A 21,701-nucleotide genomic window follows, 5' to 3' on the forward strand; every position below is an offset into this window, starting at 1 on the left:
GAAAAACCAGGCTCAGGGACAACTGTGCTTTAGTGCAATACTGGGATCATCTGCAGCCCAGCCCAGCAGCTCAACCGCCTCCTGTCTGATGGGCAAGGGACCAGGGTTGCATCGCATTATGACCCATCCAGTCAGTAGGGCAAAATAAAAGGACAATCAGAAACTGGCCGTGTAATATTTATGGCTGACAATTAAAATAGCATGACTAGACATGCATAAATGAGTATCTAACCACATGTCTTTAATTATTTTAATAATTAGGCACTAAAATGGAAACATCTGCAATGCAGCACTCGTATAGGCAGACATCATTCAGTAAACATGTCAAATAATGTTAGCTGTGGTTAATCATTCATGTGAATTTTTCACTTTTCTATTAGAACTGCATTTCTAAAACAACCATGTGTGGTTGATTTTGCTTAGCAAATCAACCACTGCTGAGTAGTCCCATTAGTATTTATGGTGCAACTCTGGTGCAAGTGATTGAGCATTGTGGCTATATATAATTGTATCCCTTTACTCAGGGCCGGATTAACCATTAAGCAAAATAAGCATGTGCTTAGGGCATCAAGGGAAGGGGGCCCCAAAGTAATTTTTCATTGTTGGATTTACCATGGACCATAAGCTACAGCTGAACCAGATTCCACACAAAAAAGGCTCCCACAACACACACACACACACACACACACACACACACACACACACACACAGAGTGAGTGCTATTTTTCTGGAGGTAGGTGGGGGTACGCATACCCCTATACATTTTGTGAATCTGTGTACTTTTGTCCATTTACTGTATTTATTTTCCCCGTTTTGAACTATAAAATGGTGATTTTCTTGAGTCAAATAGGAGTACCCCTAAATATTTTTTTTAGAAAAAAGCACAGTGTGTACACACGTACACACACACAGTAATAATAGAAACGAATGAACACCACAAAATTAGAATCTGGTAACTGGTGAACAGCTACTGGGACCACCAAGGCTCAGTGATCGTTCATATCTTGATCATGTCGGTTGTCCCGTTTGGTTGTTCACTGAGAGTGAGTGCAGCAGCAGCAGCACTCAGTACAGTGTTGCCAGATGTGTGTGGGGGGGGGTTCCCCTCCAAATCTGGAGGTTTTTAAATGCCTTGATAAGAATTTTGGAGAAAACTTTTCTTTGGTTTTTTTTTGGGGAGCATAGATTTTGGAGGCAAATCCAAGAGAACAACTATGCAACAATGCAGGCTGGATGCCTGATCTCTACTATGTATAAAAGCCAATGTGTTACATAAGATCTGATCAAAGGTTCTGATCAAAGACTTTGCAAATAGAAAAGGTAGGTGAAAACTTTTCAAATATAAACTGGAAGTATGCAAGAATAAACATTATTTCCCATATTACTGTAGATTTTGTTTCATTTTGAAAGACAATGTTTATGTTATTGTTTATTATTGTTTATATTTTGAATTAGATATAGGGACACCAAAATATTCCAAGTGCTTCGTAAAGAGGAGGCTACATGCACAATGTGTGAGATTGCAGAGGTTGCTAGAGCACATCTGAATTTTAACTAGCAGTGGACAAAGCCCTTTTTTCAGGAGGGAAATGATTAAATTCAGATACTTCATCAGCTACATTACAAATGTCATCCACAGGTTATCAACATACATTTAAACACAAGGCAAAGGATATTGCTGGCGCCTAACAGCATTAAACAGCACTGAGTTCATTACAAAGACAGATGTTGGGCTAAGGACACATTTAATTAGGTTAGCAAGCTGCATTACTGAGCAAGTTATTATTTCTCTTCCTTTTAACAAATGGCCCCAGAGGGTTGTTAACCATCCATTCTTTTATGTTCTGTTATCAACAGGGGCTACATTCATTTGCAATGCCTTGATTCAAAAAAACTGCCATCTAAGGTGATAGAATTGGGGCTTCTGAAATAAGAACTGTGATGTCCGTTATCAAAAATCTGCCTTGTTACACACACCCATTTCAGACATTTAGAGCCATTCGAAGCAGGGTGGCTGGTGGGTGGGAAGATGCACACTCTCATGTGATATGTTTTCAAAGAAACATGCAAATGGGGAGTTATCACAAGTTGTCTAAAGGGGCTTGCAAGTGGGACACTTCATTATGAGTGCCAGTATTCTGTTCACATGCTTTGAGTAAAGCTGATCTCAATATTAGTCAAAAACATAGGAGACCCATTGGATCAGACAAAAGGCCTATCTAGTCCAACAGTGGCTAACCAGGGAGGGCCCCACAAGCTGGAAGTAAGCCCAATTGTGTTCCCTACTTATTCTCTTTGGGAACATTGCTGTGAAAGGCAGGTCAAGGAAGGAAATTATTTCATCAAGTTGTGCAGTTCCTTTTAGTATTCACAGTGGGATCTGAGGATAGGGGTCTGCAAAATTGGTACACTGGTACACTCCAGTGTAGCTTTGGTTTGTTCATGATGGTGATGATGAGAATCATGACTACTACCCACTGCATTTGTTCCTTCAATTCTAAGTCACACTGTTTCTGTGTCTACCACACTTCAGGTTCTGCAGTCCCTCTCTGAGTCTGGCAGTGACAACTCGCAAGGTGTTCAATGCACCAGCAAGTCTAAGAGAGGGCCATCCAGTGTGGTTGGGAAAAATGGGGAAAATGGTGCCAACTTCACTGCATGCCTCTGAATCCTAGGAGGGAAGAAGCAACACCAAATCTACCACTAACACTCTCCTACCCCCCAATTCCACTGTTATTGGGCCTGTTCCTGTTGGATAATAAGCATGATTAAGTCTAGTTAATGCATGGAGGGGTTAATGCCATAGACGAAGCTGTCCTGAGAAGCTCCCTGTCTGAAGAGGTTTTGAGTTTTACTGCCTGTGCAACCTATTCTGAAGCACATGAATCTGACCTTTGGAAACTTTACAAGAAAACAATTTTTTAACTTGCTGAACAAGTGTGCTTTTTCTGTGCTAGAGGAAGAAGAGAACTTTGTAAGAAATTTAGAAGTGCATATTTTAAAGGTCTAAGTGCCTAAATTTCCACACTTTACTTTGCCGTAGCTGCCAAGTCTCCCGTTTTTCGCGGGAAACCCCCAGATTTTAATCCGTTTCCCGCTGTTATCCCAAATAGGAAAAATTCCCGGAAATCCCCCGGATTTCCTACCTGCCACAGAGGCTACATTTGGGGTGCCACTCTGCCCATGCCTGGGCACCGGAAATCAGGGCAGAGCGGCACCAGACGTTGCTTCTATGCACATGCGTAGAAGCGACTTCCGGTGCCGTGCTGCCGCTGATCCTGCATTTTTCAGCGGGAGACTTGGCAGCTATGTACTTTGCTGCATAATTTGTGATTTTAAACCTCTACTGGGGTTCTCTCACCAAAGAGTACTTGGTCCAAACCTGGATCTTGGTTTCCAGGGGATTCTCCCTTTTTAACCTATTTATTCCTTGCCACCTACAGTACAATTCTGACAAAGAATGCGCTACACACAGTGAGCTCTTAAAATTCCCCTGAGGGAGCCATAAATAGTGAGCTAAGGAGTCTCAGTCTTAGGTTGTGCATGTGTGGCCTATGCAATGCATCCCCACACAGGTGTGGCAACAGGGAGATGGGGCTTCTGATTCAGATTGGACACAAGGAGCATGGCAGGCATGAAAACTGCTGCTCTAGGTTTTGGGGCTCCATTTATCACATTTGTAGACAGTGAAACAAAATTTTAAAAAATTATTATTTTTTCTTCCAGTAGCACTTTAGAGACCAACAAAGTTTGTCATTGGTATGAGCTTTCGTGTGTATGCACACTTCTTCAGATACACTGAAACAGAAGTCACCAGATCCCCACATATAGTGAGAGTGTGGGGAGGGGCACCACTCAGAAGGGTGGTGGGAACCGGACTGTTTATGACTGCATTTGGTCTTACAGGAAGCATTTACGACTGTTTACGACTGCAAATTGGTCCCGCAGGAAAAGCAATGGGTGAGATGGCTAAAGATAGCTTTACCATGTACAATGAGATAAGAATCCAATGTCTTTATTTAGACCAGGTTTCTCCATGGCTCCAAGTTTAGTGATAAACTGCAGTTCAGCAACCTCTCTTTCCAGTCTATTTCTGAAATTCTTCTGTAATAAGACAGCTACTTTGAGATCTTGTATAGAATGTCCTGGAAGATTGAAGTGTTCTCCTACTGGTTTCTCTGTCTTGTGATTCCTGACGTCAGATTTATGTCCATTTATCCTTCGGCGTAGGGTTTGGCCTGTTTGTCCAATATAGAGAGCTGAAGGGCACTGTTGGCATTTGATGGCATACACAATGTTAGAAGATGAGCAATTAAATAGTCCTGAGATGCTATGTTGGATGTTGTTGGGGCCAGTAATGGTGTTGTCCGAGTGTATGTGGCAGCAAAGTTGGCATCTGGGTTTATTGCAGGCTCTGGTACCAGTGTCCATGTTAAGTCTGGTGGTTGTATTATTGTGGATGAGGAGTTGTTTAAGATTGGGTGGCTGTCTGTAGGCAATGAAAGGTCTTCCTCCCAGAGTTTGAGAAAGAGAACTGTCATTGTCTAGGAGAGCTGTATGTGATTACTAGTGGTGTTCTGTTATTTTCTTTTTTGGGTCTGTCTTGCAGCAAGTTCTCTCTGGGTATGAGTCTGGCTCTGTTGATCTGTTGTTTAACTTCATTGGGCAGATATTTTAGTTCTTAAAAGGTTTGCTGTAGATTTCTTAGTTGTAACGTAGGGCCTGGCTGTATAGTTGCGGTTGTAACGTAGGGCCTGGCTGTATAAGATGGATTGTTTGGTATGTTTGGGATGGTAGCTAGAAGCATGTAGATATGTTTGTCGCTCAGTTGGTTTATGGTATAAGGTGGTGTCTATACAACCATCCTGTATTTTTATAGTGGTGTCCAAAAATGTATTTCTTGCATAGATTGGTTCATTGTTAGGTTGATGGTGGGGTGAAAGTCATTGAATATCTGGTGGAAGGTTTCCAGGGTCTGTGGACCATGTGTCCAGATAATAAAAATATTGTCAATGTATCGCAGATACAAGAGAGGTTTGAGTGGATAGGAGTTTAGGAAACGTTGTTCTAAATCTGCCATGAAGATGTTGGCACACTGTGGGGCCATGTGGGTGCCCATAGCTGTGCCGCTGATCTGGAGGAACAGGTCATCACCAAATTTGAAGTGGTTGTGGGTAAGGACAAAATGGCAGAGTTTGGTAGCAAAGTCTGCTGTGATTTTATCTGAAATGGTGTTCCTTATGGCTTGTAAACCATCGTTGTGTGGGATGTTGGTATACAGAGATTCCACATCCATAGTGGCTAGTATAGTATTGTTAGGAAGATTATTCAAATATTGTATTTTCCTCAGAAAATCTGTGGTGTCACATACGTAGCTGGGAGCACTGATGGCATATGGTTTCAGAACAGAGTCCTTATAGCTGAAAACACCCACTGTAATAGTGCCAATACCTGAGATTTCCTGGATTTCCTGGTTTCTGTATTTTAGGTAGAAGATAGAAAGTTCCTGGTTAAGGTTCTGCTGGTGTGTTTGTGAGGATCTGTTCTTGGATGTTTGTATGGATGTAGACAGTGAAGTATGTGATTCACAACTACTTCATGGGGTATGTTGTGCCTTCCAAAATGCAAATGTGACAATTGTCCCATGTGAGTGTTGGTTTGGGCAGCTACCGTGCCAGTAATGTCATATTTAGAGCACCCCTAGATGTATATATGCTGTCATTTAAGCAACAGTAATAATGATGATGGAAAGCACAGAGCCAGAAATTGCATTTCACTGCCTTTTGTGTCCCAGAAATGTGCTTTTGTGCTGTCACCGCATTGCTGGTGCTGTTTCTCCCCCTCTTCACTTTCGTTGGGAAGGCAGATAAGGTTAATGCTTGATGTATTTTCCTAAAGCGTGTCTCTCAATCTGGCAATACTGCCCTTTAAAATATGGAACAACTTCACAATAGTCACATAAATAATAGTTTACCAGAGACCTTCACAAAGGTTGCAGTTGCCCTTGCCTCTGGGCAGGTTTTCTTCAAAGTGTTGGATGAGAGTGAACAAACAAAAACCTCAATTTTTACAATCCCTTATATCTCTTCCTGTGGGTGTGATTTGGACAGGTGGGTGAGGTAATAAAGGACCTAAAAATGGTGACGCACACAGTAATGGAAAACAATATAAATTAATAATACAGCCCAGCATTGTTTGTGATGGCATTTTCCACTCTAAAATATGTCTTTTAATAGCTAATTTAATACCTGAGTAAGTGAGAGGGAATAATAATACTTTTGCAGATGACCAAGGAAAGATGAATTAGGGCAGGAAAGGTCTCTCTACTTGCTAGCATAAATAACAGTCATTCTTATGAATCATATTATTGCACAATCTGGACTGTGGAAAGTCTGGCATTTCCACAGCTTGCATTTGGTCCTTGCAGGCCCTGTGTGGTCGCAGTGGGGGGGGGCAAATCTCTCTCACTCTGCTGCCAATGAATTATTTCCACTGCCAAATATTGCACATGGAGAGAATCATGGTCTTTCTGACTCACCAAACAACGGTTTAGAGGGCTGGGGTGATTCTGCGAGATTGTGATGTGGAGGAAGGCGCATGGCGAGAATCCCCTTCCCCCTGTAGACAGTGTTGGAAGTGCTGGGATTCAGCTCAGTTTGAACTGGCAGTGGGTGTGTCTGCAGGGGAAAGAGCAGATAGAGGGACCTCCAAATTTCCTAGACAGTCATTTCTTGCCAAACCTGTGGTCACTTCCCCCTTGGTGCTAGACTGATACACTTAGGGTTGCTGGCCTCTTCTTCTTCTTCTTCCTTCTTGGGAAAGGATACATCTTTTGGGTCTCCCCTGCTGACATGCAAGAGCAAGCATGGCTCAAGGCCATACCTGCCAAGTTGCTGTCAGAGAAATAAGGGACCGGGCTGGAAATAGCAGACCGGAAGTAGCGCTGCCGCCATTTTGGAACTGGGCGGAGCAGCATCAAAAGCATAGCTGCCAAGTTATCCCTTTTTTTAAGGGATTTTCCCTTATGCTGAATAGGCTTCCTCGCGAGAAAAGGGAAAACTTGGCAGCTATGATCAAAAGTTGCTTCTGAGCATGCTCCGCCCAGTTCCAAAATGGCCACTGCGCCAGAATAAACTGGGGGGAAACAAAAAATTCTGTTTTTTTCAGCTAGGAACAGATGGAAAAACGGGGATTTCCCGGGGAAAACGGGAGACTTGGCAGCTATGCTCAAGGCACCTTCATCTTAGTTAGACAGAACTACAAGCTTTTCTATCAAGCATACATATCCTCAAAAAAGAAAAAAAAGCTTTCTGACTTTCCTAAACTCAGAATCTCAGTGTGATGATATCTAGCATTGAGGGTGCTCCTTCAGTAGGGATCCAGTAAGTTCACCTCGGGAAGAGTGTTTCCAGTGACCCCCCCCCACCTTGCCCTTGCAAGCCTTATAAGAAGCTGCTGCAGGAGAGGGACCCTGAGCGGCATAGCTGCCAAGTTTTCCCTTTTCTCGCGAGGAAGCCTATTCAGCATAATGGAATTTCCCTTAAATAAAGGGATAACTTGGCAGCTATGCTGAGCGGTTGCATGGGAGAGGGGGAACTGCTCATCGGAGGGGGAACTGCTATTAGATGCTGCATGTTGTCTACATAATCTTGTATTTATAGTATTGGAAGGTTGGGTTTTTTGGCATATTATTATATTTGCTATTGTTTTGCTCTGTTATTGTAAAATTGCTTTTGTAGTGTTTGTTTGAAATGTGCCCTTGTTTGTTTGCTGTCAGCTGCTTTGAGCTTGACTTAGGTGTGCGTGTGTGAAAAAGCAGCATACAAATAAATGAAGAATGGGTGAATGAATGAACTTTCGCGGAGCATTTTTACTACAAATGCCACCAGACAGTCCCCCTCCCACCCTCCCCAAGTCGCCTGCTGTGTCAGGAATGATGCCTCCTTTGCCTCTTTCCTCTCTGCCACCACACACAACGCTGCATTCGAATATCTTGAGAATGTTGGTTAGGGAGGAAGAGTGTTATCCTTAGAAGACTTTATGAACATCAAGAGTATGGAAATGATCTATTGTAGGAATATGTTGATACCATTGTGCCAACACCTGGGAGTCAAGCAGAGAGCTAACTTCCCCCCAAAAATAGTTCTAATTAAAAAACTTGCAAAACTTGGGAACTTATTGCTTGCAGCCACCTTACTTTTTCTAGATAGTGATTCTTTTAATAAATTCCCCATATACAGTATGTTTCTATCTGCAGTATATGCCTGGTATTATATAATCATCATCATCATCATCATCATCTGATTGAAGTTATGTCAACGAAAGAAGGATTGCATTAAACAAAGATTAGTTGTTTGTATGTCCCTTTTTTCCTTCGTGAGAAACACGGTTCAGGTGAATTTCATGTGCCCACGAAAAATACCAATCCCCCTTTTTTTTATTTAAAAGTTAACACCGCAGCTTGGACCAGATTAAAACACCAGCACCCAAATCATAACCTTGTGCTCAAGCTGTCTTTATTTCTGTTAACATGTTTCTTTTCTCCATATTTGTTAAATGTCATGGCAAAAAGGCTGACAAATGTGTATCAAATAAAGGCCCTGAAATATCACCAATCAGTTATTTTCATTGCTGCCAATCATCTGGTGGCAAGAACATGATAACCTTTTAAAAAGTTTGTTCATGCACATTGATTCTGGCTGTTCTAGCTGAAATCTTTTGAAATAGTTTTTCCTTTTAGAATCATAGAATCATAGAGTTGGAAGAGACCACAAGGGCCATCCAGTCCAACCCCCTGCCAAGCAGGAAACACCATCAAAGCATTCTTGACATATGGCTGTCAAGCCTCTGCTTAAAGACCTCCAAAGAAGGAGACTCCACCACACTCCTTGGTAGCAAATTCCACTGCCGAACAGCTCTTACTGTCAGGAAGTTCTTCCTAATGTTTAGGTGGAATCTTCTTTCTTGAAGTTTGAATCCATTGCTCCATGTCCGCTTCTCTGGAGCAGCAGAAAACAACCTTTCTCCCTCCTCTATATGACATCCTTTTATATATTTGAACATGGCTATCATATCACCCCTTAACCTTCTCTTCTCCAGGCTAAACATACCCAGCTCCCTAAGCCGTTCCTCATAAGGCATCGTTTCCAGGCCTTTGACCATTTGGGTTGCCCTCTTCTGGACACGTTCCAGCTTGTCAGTATCCTTCTTGAACTGTGGTGCCCAGAACTGGACACAGTACTCCAGGTGAGGACTGACCAGAGCAGAATACAGTGGTACTATTACTTCCCTAGATCTAGATGCTATACTCCTATTGATGCAGCCCAGAAATAATACTTTTTAACATCTGACCTATTAATTGCCAGCTCTCTAAATCCACTCTGTACCATAAGGCAGAATACAAAATCCACAGATTTAAGTCCTATCATAAGTATCATAGAATCATAGAGTTGGAAGAGACCACAAGGGCCATCCAGTCCAACCCCCTGCCAAGCAGGAAACACCATCAAAGCATTCTATCCTTTAAGTATGTCAGAACACAAACATCATGGGCAATGTGTACCTTATGTAATGGAAATGGATAGGCTGCCACAGATCATTTACTGATCATTTCTGCATTCCCAGATCACCCCCCTGCATTGCCACTCAGAGGGTGGGAGTGCAGCTGCTGTTTTGACTTGGTTTACAAGCAGAAGATGCTGAAGTGTTTCTGGACCTGTGGCTGTAGATCAGTGCCAGGATGGGAGCGTGCTAGAAGGCGCATACCAGGAGGAGACAGGGGACGTCCCTGAGGAGGAGGTCAGTTCCCCAACACAGGAGCCAGATGTATGGAGGAACATGACTCATAGAAGTAGAAGGCCCAGGGATCGCTCTGAGTGTTTAGAACTACACAATCGATTTGAAGTGCTCTTCCTTAACATGGAAGACGAAGAACAGACTCCATTTGAAGATCTCTCCCTCATCACAGTTGATCAGGAATATGAAGACGAGCAGCAAAATCAGTCCTCCGGGAATATGCAGGTGACCTTGGAAGGGACACCCCATTAAAGTCTCCCATCAGAATGGTTTTTTGATCACTATAATCTAATAGGGTATTTTCTAATTTCTGATAATTTTCTAATTTTCTGATAATTGGGATTAATATAAAATACTAGCCCCTTCTTTTTAGTTACATCTGAAGAGATAAATTCCTCCCCTATTTTTTTTGTTCACCAGCAGCCTACGATGATTTTTGTGATATGTGTCTTTTGTAAGCAAATTATATCTGATTTCCTCTTCATCAATAAATGCTCCACTCTGTTTCTTTTTACTTCACTATTTAACCCATTCACATTCCAAATCATGATTTTTAAATCCATTTTTATTTAATTCTTTTTCTACACTTGTTTTATTTAGTTTCCTTTATGTTTATTCCTTCTTTAAACCAAAAAAGGGGGAGGAATTACAACAGCACAACCAACCAAAAAGAAGAAAAGAAGGGGGGGGGACTACAATATCAGCTAATATCAAATCAAAACATTATTTAAAACCACTTACATCCAGGGCAGATTTTCCCCTTTACTTTGATTTATGTCAGCTTAGTCCTCGTCACTTTCTGACTTGTCTTTATCCCCTTTCTTCCCTTTCACTCCTCCCCAAAAAACTTTTCATATTTCCTCCAGAACTTTTCTACCTCAAACTCTGAGGTTAACCTCCTTCTATTCTGTTTCTAAGTGAAGGTTATCCGCTCCGGAAATTCCCATTTATAAAATATATTGTTCCTCTGTAGCGCATCAGCCAGCAGTTTATATTTCGATCTTTTTCTCAGAAGTCTTGGCGGAATCTCTCTCATTATGACGATTTCTTTATCCTCTATTTTCAGCTTCTGAGTCTTTTTATGCTGCATTATTCTGTCCCTTAGTATTCTAGAGTTTAAAAAGACTAAGCAGTCACTGGGCCAATTGCCGGCTCTTGCCTGTTTTGATTTCAGTCTAAATGCTTTATCTATACATATAGACACATCTTCCTCTTGCAAATCCATCCATTCCGCCAGTCCTTTGATGATGGTAGTTTCCACATTCTCTTCTGAATTCTCCTTCAGGCCTCTAAATCTCAATGTCAAATCATTTTGCCTTAGTTCCTGCATCGCGAGTGCATCCCAGATAGATTCTTGTGTGTCTTTTAATCTTTGTATTTCCTCCTTCATTTTTTCTTGATTTTTCTTGAACTCTCTATAATCCTCTGTATGCTTCTTCACGACTTCCTCTTGTTTGTTTATTTTCGATGTCAAGTCCTGGGTAGCTTTTTCCATCTCTTTACTTCTTTCTTGTAGCTCCTCACGTTGCTTGTTTAAATCCACTATTGCTTTAGATTTCTGTTCAATCATTTTAAAATTTTGTTCAATCTTATTTCCCATTTTGTCTAATTTTTCATTCATAGAGTCCATTATCTCATTAATCTCTGTTTTCATTCCTAATATCAATTCTCTTAAGTCCATCGGTTCTGTCTCCACATTGGACTGCCGTCTCATTGGACTGCCTCCACATTGGAATGCCTGCTGCCATAAGGGTAGTTTGGGTATTAAGTCTTTTATTTTCCATGTTTACCTCTCCTGAGTTTATTTTGCAATAGTAGCAATTTTACGTGTATTTTAGAATTGCCTTTGGGATGGATAACTCCCTGAGGGGGGGAAAGGATTTAGTCTTCTAAGTTGACATTTTCAAATGGTTGTTGGGAGGAGGGGTTTTCAGAGGTAGTTGCTTTACATATTGGGTTGCTTCCTTTACTTGCTCAATCAATTGATTGGGAGTCCACTAGGTGTCGCTGAATCTTCCTTTCTTTTTCCAGTTTTATCCCTTCTCCTTCCTGCTTCTTGTACTGTTCACCTTCCGGTTTATAGTGAATCAGCACCTCTTTGACGCCATTATCTAATACTTTCTATTGAGTTCCAGTTAGACTTCCCCTCTTATCTTCTCTACTGCTCCCGTTTACTTTAATTCCAATCGGGCTTCCAGCGGGTTATTTCTTGGCTGCCCCTTCTTCCCCTCTTGTGTTTCCCAGTGGTCTCTCTGTCTGCTCCTCTGGTCAAATCTTTTTATCTCTATGTCTCTTTGTTTTCCGTGTGCCTTTAAACGTTAAAGGATTTCAGACTCCTTTCCTCATCATCCCAGTTTGCCTCTTTCTGTCTGTATTTACCCCGTCTAAATCGGTAAGGGATGCCCATGCTCCTCTCTCCTTCTTATTCCGCTGCATTTCTCCACCTCGTCCTTTCCCCAGAAAAAATATGGGTACCTCCAGACCAGGCGCTTTGGGGAGGGGGTTCCCTTCCCTTCCCTTCTTGGATTTCTGGGATCTTACCTTGCTTTTCTGTATTTTCCCGTGTTGTTTTTTGTCCGCAGTTTGTGTGTCCTCCGGAATTACAGACAAGCTCCTTTCTTTGTTCTGGTTTTTATCTCCACTCCAGCAGCTTCCCAAAGCAAGGCTATGGTAAGTCCCAGTTTTTTAAAAAAAGATTCCATTCTGAGCCTTGCTCTTGTTGCAATAGTCGCCGTCAAATTGTGCCCCATCTTGAGGCATCTCATAGGGGGTGGGTGTTTCAAAAGCGCAAGGGCTCCGTTTCTTTCTTCTTGTTTTCCCAGCCTGTTTTAAGGCTATTTTAAGCCCTGTCACCGTGCCGCTTTGCCCTTGTACCCCAAAATTTTCCTTTGTGGGTTCAGGGTTCCCGTTGCCCTCGGAAACCCGTTTCTCCCTCTATGAAATGAATCAAATTGGTGGGTTGAATCTCCACCTCAGCGATTCACGATTAATATTATTAATATTATAACCAAAATGGTCAAAGGCCTGGAAATGATGCCTTATGAGGAACGGCTTAGGGAACTGGGTATCTTTAGCCTGAAGAAGAGAAGGTTAGCCATGTTCAAATATATGAAAGGATGTCATATAGAGGAGGGAGAAAGATTGTTTTCTGCTGCTCCAGAGAAGTGGACACGGAGCAATGGATTCAAACTACAAGAAAGAAGATTCCACCTAAACATTAAGAAGAACTTCCTGACAGTAAGAGCTGTTCGGCAGTGGAATTAGCTGCCAAGGAGTGTGGTGGAGTCTCCTTCTTTGGAGGTCTTTAAGCGGAGGCTTGACAGCCATATGTCAAGAATGCTTTGATTGTGTTTCCTGCTTGGCAGGGGGTTGGACTGGATGGCCCTTGTGGTCTCTTCCAACTCTATGATTCTTCTATGATTCTATGTTCTGGGTTTTGCAAGAAACAAAAAGATGTAACACACAAACACATTATATGAGAGAGAGCATTCCTGGAAAGATCTTCTGCCTCATTATCAGAGTAGTCTAGAACTCATTTAATATTTCTGTGGGAGCTGAGTTTGCAAAGTTGGTGAGGCTTGTAGGGTGTAAATAGTGGAGGTTTCTCTATCACTCTGCAAGTGATCCTGGATGTAGCTGCCCATGCTTCCTGATCTGAAAAAGCCCCATTGAAGGAGTCGACTCATTTTTTAACCCCCCTGGACTTTAACTGAAACATGGACACCCGGAAAAGCTGCAGAGATGATTTGGGGCGTGAAAGGAAGAATCCTCAAAACACCACCACAAAAGTAAGATAACCATGAAGAAATATAACCCCACACCCACTCATGAGGATTTCAGCAAAGTTTTGAATCCAGTTTCTATTGTCAATAGTCAATGGGGAATGCAGAATACATTTTTGGCACAGCCCTTGTGGCAAGAGATTAGCTTGCAAACCATGCGAACTAGGGCTAACCAGGTTTTTTTAAAAAAAAAAAAAATCAAGCTGGTGTGGGAACAGTTATTTGCAGATGGAGGAGAGTAGTGCCCCTTTAACACAGAGGCATTGGAAATCTATTCATCATTGAGGCTTAAGTAAAAAAAAAACAAGAAGAAGAAGCTACAGCTTTGAAAAAAGGCTCCTTGTAACTATTCTCTGAGGTCTTGACCAAACAATGAAAGGGTAATGAAAGATCAGAATGAGCAATTGGTATTTTCCTTCAGCTTCACACAACCAAATGCAATATATAAGGCACAGCACAGAATCAAGAATTGTTATAGTCAAATTCGTACAAATACATAGAGCACACACAATAGATGGGGGCAGGGGATGCTGGTGAGTGGACTCTCTAGCCCAGGCATCCCCAAACTTCGGCCCTCCAGATGTTTTGGACTACAGTTCCCATCTTCCCCGACCACTGGCCCTGCTAGCTAGGGATCATGGGAGTTGTAGGCCAAAACATCTGGAGGGCCGCAGTTTGGGGATGCCTGCTCTAGCCCAACAGAGTCCACAAAGCACGCCAATAAATTCAAGAGCGAATTTGTTCTGGTGCAGAGTCTAAAGTAAGTAGGAATCTTATTTACTGATGTAATGATTTTCAGAAGGTCAGCTGGTGTAATGACACAGAATTGATCAACTGTTGGCATTTTAGCGGAACAACTAAAGACATCATCAAACTGGGCTAATGCTTGCTTACACAGACTTTAACTTAAATCACTGGCCAGTGGCTTTAGGCCCAGAAGTAGAAAATCAAGTGCCCTTCCTCTGGAAGATAGATGGAAGGAGTTAATGGGGTTTCTTGTTTGCTAGAAACCTCCTGAAGAATAATATGGATGCTTCTTTTCTGATATAAAATAACAAAGGCAATGGGGGGGGGGGGAGAGAGAGAGAGAGACCTCAGTGCCTTTACAAAAACTGACAGACAATTTCCGAGTTGGATTTCCAAAATGGGTACCAGAGATGGAGCCTGTCAGAAGCTGTCATGAAGCATGCAGCCTGGCTGCACAGTTGCCAAGAAAATGCCTGGAGAATCCTTGCAAGCGTATTTTAAACTTGTGAGTGCTGCCACATTGATATATGAAATATACTCAGCAGTTTACAATGAAGCCTGGGCAGTGAGATAGGTGTGTATCTGTGTATTGAGGCAAAGGATTTAAAATAGATTATAGAGAGTGCTCATAGAAGAAAAAAAAGAAACTAGCAGCTGCTGCTGAGCAAGAGGGCCACAGTAAGGAGGAGAAGCCAGTTTTGCTTCTAATTTTATAATCAACAGGGAGCTGTAGCTGGCCATGGTTCCTGAGGTGTGTGGCTACATGACATGTGTGCTGGCAGATATATATATATATATATATAGAATCATAGAATCATAGAGTTGGAAGAGACCACAAGGGTCATCCAGTCCAACCCCCTGCCAAGCAGGAAACACCATCAAATATTTACCCCACTCACAATTTAATTATTTAGGTGTGGATGTGAGCAGACCTAAGCTGCCCTTGGATCTGCTGTACTTGCAGCCAATGTGGAAGCAGATGCAGTTCTGGACATGCATCTCCACCCAACTGAACAGGTTGAATATCTAGTCTGGTGCACTTGGGGATGTGGATCCTCACCAGTTGTTCACTTCAAGGGAAACTCCTCTGGGTGCCAAGAGTATGGATTCAGGAGGATATGGCCCTCAAGACAGTGACTTCAGAATTAACTCATTGCGCCACATTCAGCTAAGTTGTTATGCCGGCAGAAGCCACTGCAAGGATTCCTGCTGGTGCAACAGGACTCTGCCGCCCCCCCCCCCCCACTTGCTGCTTCCCTGCATTGTCCCCAAATTTACCCTGGAGGGTTGGGAAAGATAAAATCCTTGTACTGAAAGAACATTAGCAGCAGCACTAGGTTGAATAAGATGGTAAGAATCAGGAGGGAAACCCTGTATTCTCTAACAATCTATTTCCAGTCCTTCAGAACTGAAATTTGTTGTGAGAACATCATGAAGGCTTCCTTTCCCCAAAAAAACTTCCTATTTAAACAATGTAGAATATATATAGAATTTCCAAAACAAGCAAACTAAAGAAAAAGAAAAACCAAACACCAGAAAGAAGGCATAGGGATATGTTTTCTGTTCATTATACATTCCTCTTCTTTTAGAATTTCTCTTGCTTTTGTCTTCCTGTGTAAGAGTGCCCTCAACACTAGTTTCCTTTTCAGGCCCCTGTGTTAACAATATAAAAAGATACTTTCCAACCGATTTGAAATACGGTATAGAAAAATCTATGAAGAGCTGTTCATTTTAACCTCCAGCACTATATCAACTAATTCATTTAAGCTGCCCTTCAAGGAAGACATCAAGGATTAAACTGGAAACATCTGACATTCATTTCTCTGAGGGATTCTCTATTATTTCCCAGAATAAACCTGTTTAAGGCTTAATGCAATTTCTTACCTGAGAATTACCTTCATTTTCTATTCCAGACAGACATCTGCATGTACACACAGACTTCCAAAGTACACTCTTTCTCGTGTTTATTTATAAAATGAACATAAATCTAAAATGGTGAATTTAAAGAACAACGTGATACCATATTTACTCAAGTCTAATCTGCCATCAAATCTAATGCACACCTCAATTTTCAGAACCTTGAAACAAAAAAAGTATTTGCTGGTAAATATAAGTGTGCCATCGAATCTAATGCACACCTTCATTTTCGCAACATAATTTGGCCAAAAAAGGTGAGCAGCCGCGGCAGGAGGAGGAGGAGGAGGGAAAAAATAAGACATCCCCTGAAAATAAGCCATAGTGTTTTTGCTTTGTTTTTTGAGGGAAAATTAATTTAAGACGGTGTCTTATTTTTGGAGAAACATGGTATATGGTCAAGCTCAAAAACTTTATAAAAAATAAAGAAGGAGTTCAACAATATGATTTGTTCACGCAGAAAAGGGGCTTATTCATGATTAGAATGATAAAACAGGATATGTAGTCCTGCTGTGTGTTGTTTCAGATGCAAGTGTGGGTGGGGGACTTATCAACCTCTTACTTCTTTCTTTGCTTTTTTATTATTCAGTTCATTTATGGGTGAATTTAGTCAGATGAACAGAACACTGTTGTGTTTTTAAAATTGCTTTCCTTATGTATATCATCTTGGTTTACCTTGTTACTGAACTGGTTGGGTTAAGAAACCTTGTAAGGTGTACTATATATTTTTGCTAACTGTACTTTTTACATAAAAAGGTAAAGGACCCCTGACTGTTAAGTCCATTCACAGACGACGCTGGGGTTGCGGCGCTCATCTCGCTTTGCTGGCTGAGGGAGCCGGTGTACAGCTTCCGGGTCACGTGGCCAGCATGACAAACCAGAGCAGCACACGGAAACACTGTTTACCTTCCCGCTGTAGCGGTCCCTATTTATCTACTTGCACTTTTGGCGTGCTTTCAAACTGCTAGGTTGGCAGGAGCTGGGGCAGAGCAATGGGAGCTCACCCCGTCGCAGGGTTTTGAACCGCCGACCTTCCGATCAGCAAGCCCAAGAGGCTCAGTGGTTTAGACCACAGGACCACCCATGTCCCCACACGTTTTACATACAGCTACAATAAAAGTGACAGGGAGAAATTCTGGATATGCACACTGGGCACCTTAACAACCCATGGCGGCATTTCAGGGGATGCCAACCAACATCACTGAGCGTCAGCAAATGAATCCCTTCTGAACACCCCCAAACACCCTCGGGGATCCCAGCGCCTCAGCATGCTAAGCAGCATGTAGCTTGTTGAGCAGCATGGTTTTCTTATAACTCATAGCTTAAAAATAACATTTTATAATTTCCAAATCAATGCACATTTATTACCTCAAATATAATGAACAACTATTGTGTATGGAAGGTCAGTGTTATTCTATTATATGTGCATCACTTTAGAGACGCCGGCTGAGAAAGGCCAGCTTGCCAAAGGCAAATGATTTTATAGACGATACTTCCTGGTCCAGAGCTCAGTCTCCTGGGCACTATATTTCCATAGCTTCTTTTTCTGGATTCCTTTTCTGACTAGCAATGAGGCAGCCCGGGAAATGCAACGCTTGCATAGTTGTGTCAGTCAAATGCTTGACTCCTGTGCCCAACGGTATACAGTGCAGTCATACCTCGGTTTAAGTACACCTCGGTTTGAGTATTTTCAGTTTAAGTACTCCACGGACTGTCTGGAACGGATTAATCCACTTTCCATTACTTTCAATGGGAAAGTTCACTTCAGGTTAAGTACGCTTCAGGTTAAGTACAGACTTCCAGAACCAATTACACTCATACTTCGGGTTAAGTACGCTTTAGGTTGAGTACTCCGCGGACCCGTCTGGAATGGATTAATCCACTTTCCATTACTTTCAATGGGAAAGTTTGCTTCAGGTTAAGTATGCTTCAGTTTAAGTATTCCACGGACCATCTGGAACGGATTAATCCACTTTCCATTACTTTCAATGGGAAAGTTCGCTTCAGGTTAAGTACGCTTCAGGTTAAGTACAGACTTCCAGAACTAATCGTGTTTGTAAACCGAGGTACCACTGTACAGTATCTACAGGTAATATCCCAGAAAAAAACCAGAGTCTGGCTTACCTTGCCTGCTGCATTCATGAAACAGAGAAATTGCAGGACACGCCAATATCTCTTTGTCATAAGGACAAAATCAAAAGCTTCTGCCCAACATTGGCAAACAGTTTCAGGAAAAGTTATGACTCAATGCAGCTTCATTCTATTTGTACATCCCTTGAACTTAGCATGTCTTTAAACACACTGTCAGATTTTCATTAAAATTGACATATGTTAAACATAATCTATAATAACATATTGGATGGGAGGTTTCAAAATCCTTTCTAGCATCATGTCATGCTATCCCAGTGATGAAAATCCATGCACACGCTGCTTTGAGGAAACCAAGTGCAGCCAACCAGTTTCTGCAGGCTTCTGGGATAAATTAGTTGTGAATAATAATTCCTGTGCAATGTGCTGTGTGACAATCCTAATGTACAACCGTGCCATCTGGACTACAACAACAAACCCAGTTTGTCAACGATAAGAAAAGATGTACAGGAATCTGTTCTGTCACTTGCCAGGCAGCACACCAATTGCTTTGGCAACTCTGAGGCTTCCGGGTGAGTCGACTTATAGATGTTGCAGACGTGAAAGAAAAAACAGGATTTCTCTCCGCATAATCAGAAACACCTGTGACTTTGGAAGTTATTTTTCCTCCCAGAGCATATCTGTCTCTCAATTCTTCACGGTGACCTGGGTCCCCTCTAATTGCAGCCATGAATTGGGAAGCTTGCTTACAATGCCTTCCCACCCCCCACAAGATAACCCAGGAGGGCATGTGAAGACCCCTACTGGAAAAAAATGCATTCATCAAAGCACCTTTTGCTTCCCTCAGAATTTCTCAGATGTTTTGCCTAAGCAAAAACTTCAACATTTCACCAGGGAATGTTGCTTAACATAAAACACGGAGATAGCTTTCTAGCCTAGAGCAGCTTGGCTGTGGTTTTTTTTGTTCCCAGGCTTCCCTAAGTACCGGTAGTTTGAAGTCTGTGGCTCCCTTCATAGGACTTCCACCCCACCCACTCTCCAAACTCCTGGTGTCTTTCTAATAATCTTTTTAAAAGTGCAGATTGTACTGCAATTATTAATGTGAAAACAAAAATGCATGCCAATTCTAGCCAGTTCATCTGTTCATTTGGAGAAAAAGTCTAAGCCTTTAAGAATTGCTCATCTCTGTTGTTTGAGAGACTTGAGTTCAGCTGCAAAGGTGGAATTATTTATTCAATAAATCCACATGTGCAAATATAGAACAGCCAATGAAGGTTCAAATGAGTGGCTGATGGAGTGAAAGGGACAGCTCTTGTCACAACAATGTCAGGCCTCACAATGAAGTCTTGGTCTGTGCTGGGTGAAGTAGGAGGAAGTTTCAGATCCCACACCCCACAGCCTCCCAAGTCCCCCCTGGAGAGAGGGCGCTTGAGCCGCAGCCAGAAAAAAGGTGGGAGTGCATGACTTACTGAGCCCGAGAGAAAGCTCCTGTCATAACAATGTCAGGTCCCATTAACGAACAGAGAGAGAGAGAGAGAGAGAGAGAGAGAGAGAGAGAGAGAGAGAGAGAGAGAGAGAGAGAGAGAGAGAGAGAGAGAGAGAGAGAGAGCTTTTTCCCTGAAGGGATGGGTGCAGACTTGATGGCCCTTGGGGTCTCTTCCAACTGTCGGATTCACAGGAATCCCATCTCACAATCACACCCACCCTTTAGGAGTTACTGCTAAAGAGGGAGAGGTCTTATGATGGTTGTTGAAACACAGCAAAAGTTGAATGCAGAAAACAGCCTGGGAGTTTTCAAAGCAATTTACTCCTGTCTCCTGCCACATCCATTTCACGCTGCATCGTCCACCATGTCACTCCATGCTCTAAACTTACCGATCAATAATAGCGCACATATCAATGCTGACGTTGGCGAAACTTCCCAGCTTTCCTTGTTCTACTGCATGCAAATCCACCAGCTGATCATCGACATGGATAAGCTGCATGCAGCCTTGGAATGAGAGCTGAAGAAAACCTGTATATAAGTAAACAGACAAAATAAGGGTTGCTGTTATATTCAACAGAAAATTCAGGGAAAGCATTTGCATGCTTTTGCATTTGCATTTGCATCATACATTGTCATTCCTTTGCCAAAGCACATCTCAGTAAAAATCAAGTGCTGGGGGCGGGGGGGGGAGGTAATAAGGGGCTTTTCAAAAAAAGAAATATGATAAAATGTGGGCATTGTCTTTATGGTGTAATTGCCTGTAACTGCAAGCATGGCTTTTAACTTGAGTTGCAAACAAGCCAGAAACTCAGTGATCTCTATTAAAAATCTATTCTGGCAAATCACAACTTATTGTGTGAAACTCCACAGTGTTGCACCTTGCTGTAAACGCAGGACAATGATGATGCCCACAGATGATGAGACGTTTATTTATGTCATGGAACCCCTTGTGGTTTTTTGAAATAAAGCAGAAAGTACTGCAAAAGAACAGCATGTTCCATGGCCTCATTTTTTTATTAGCCTCTTGTCCACTAATCAATAGTTTACAAACAACTAAAACACTTTGGTTCAGTGCACTCCAGGAAAAAGACGTGAAGAACTAGCTTCACACGCTCTAAGGAGGCCTGCTCTTATTGAATTGGACTGGAGAGAGTGCTGGCTGATCTATCCCAAATGAAGATGGGGCTCTGGCTCAATCCACCAGCCAGCTTCCTTGCAGGTGCCCCACTGAAATGGGCAGTAGCATAGCCCCCATCCAGAGGGCCTGCAAAGGAGCACCCCCCAGCAGGAGGTTGTCACCCAACCCTAGAAAAATGGGATTGCTCCATTTTTGGACAAAAGTGTTCCCTGTCCCTTTTGGACTTCAAACAGGATACCTTGTCCCCCGTATTTGAGCTCAACTGGCCCCCAAGGGTGGCTGCATCATTGTTGGTGTGGCTGAGGAGAAGTCCAGCCCAGCAGCCCAGTCTCTCAATAGAGAGAAAGGGGAAGGAGGAACCACCTCTCCCTCGCCCCCTCCTTCCTTCCCTCTCACTGGTGCTCCTTCTCAGCCGCCGCCTGCCAGTCAAGCATGGCACACAGTTGACGCAACTTGGCCCTCTCAGCCACCCTGACCTGACCTCTCCTCCTCTCTGCTCGTCTCTTCTGACACCAGCAGGGGGAGCCAGCCGTCTACCCCTGGCCCTGCCCTTCTAAGAGGGGGGGAGGATTTGGTGTCACGAGAGTGCGTGTGCCCCCCAGTCCCAACCCCCAACCTGTCCTTGCCCGACCTATCCTGTATTTTGTCATGCTTGACCAAAGGTGGCAACCCTACCTAGTAGAGAATCCCCCGTCACTCTTTGTCCGTTGGGCATTAGAGCGTTGGGTCTGGCCGGCTGAAGGCCGCCCCT

General features: G+C 42.7%; 1 protein-coding gene across 1 annotated transcript in view; it reads right to left on the reverse strand.

The window, feature by feature from the left end:
* Positions 1 to 21,701, reverse strand: part of CNTNAP2 (contactin associated protein 2) — an 869,542-nt gene that overhangs the window by 270,198 nt on the left and 577,643 nt on the right. The window contains exon 10 of the mRNA XM_035101355.2: positions 20,202 to 20,340. Coding sequence (XP_034957246.2) covers positions 20,202 to 20,340 — 139 coding nt within the window. The remainder of the gene's footprint in view (positions 1 to 20,201; positions 20,341 to 21,701) is intronic.

Source organism: Zootoca vivipara, chromosome 12, assembly GCF_963506605.1.
Source record: "Zootoca vivipara chromosome 12, rZooViv1.1, whole genome shotgun sequence".
Classification (NCBI taxonomy): domain Eukaryota; kingdom Metazoa; phylum Chordata; class Lepidosauria; order Squamata; family Lacertidae; genus Zootoca; species Zootoca vivipara.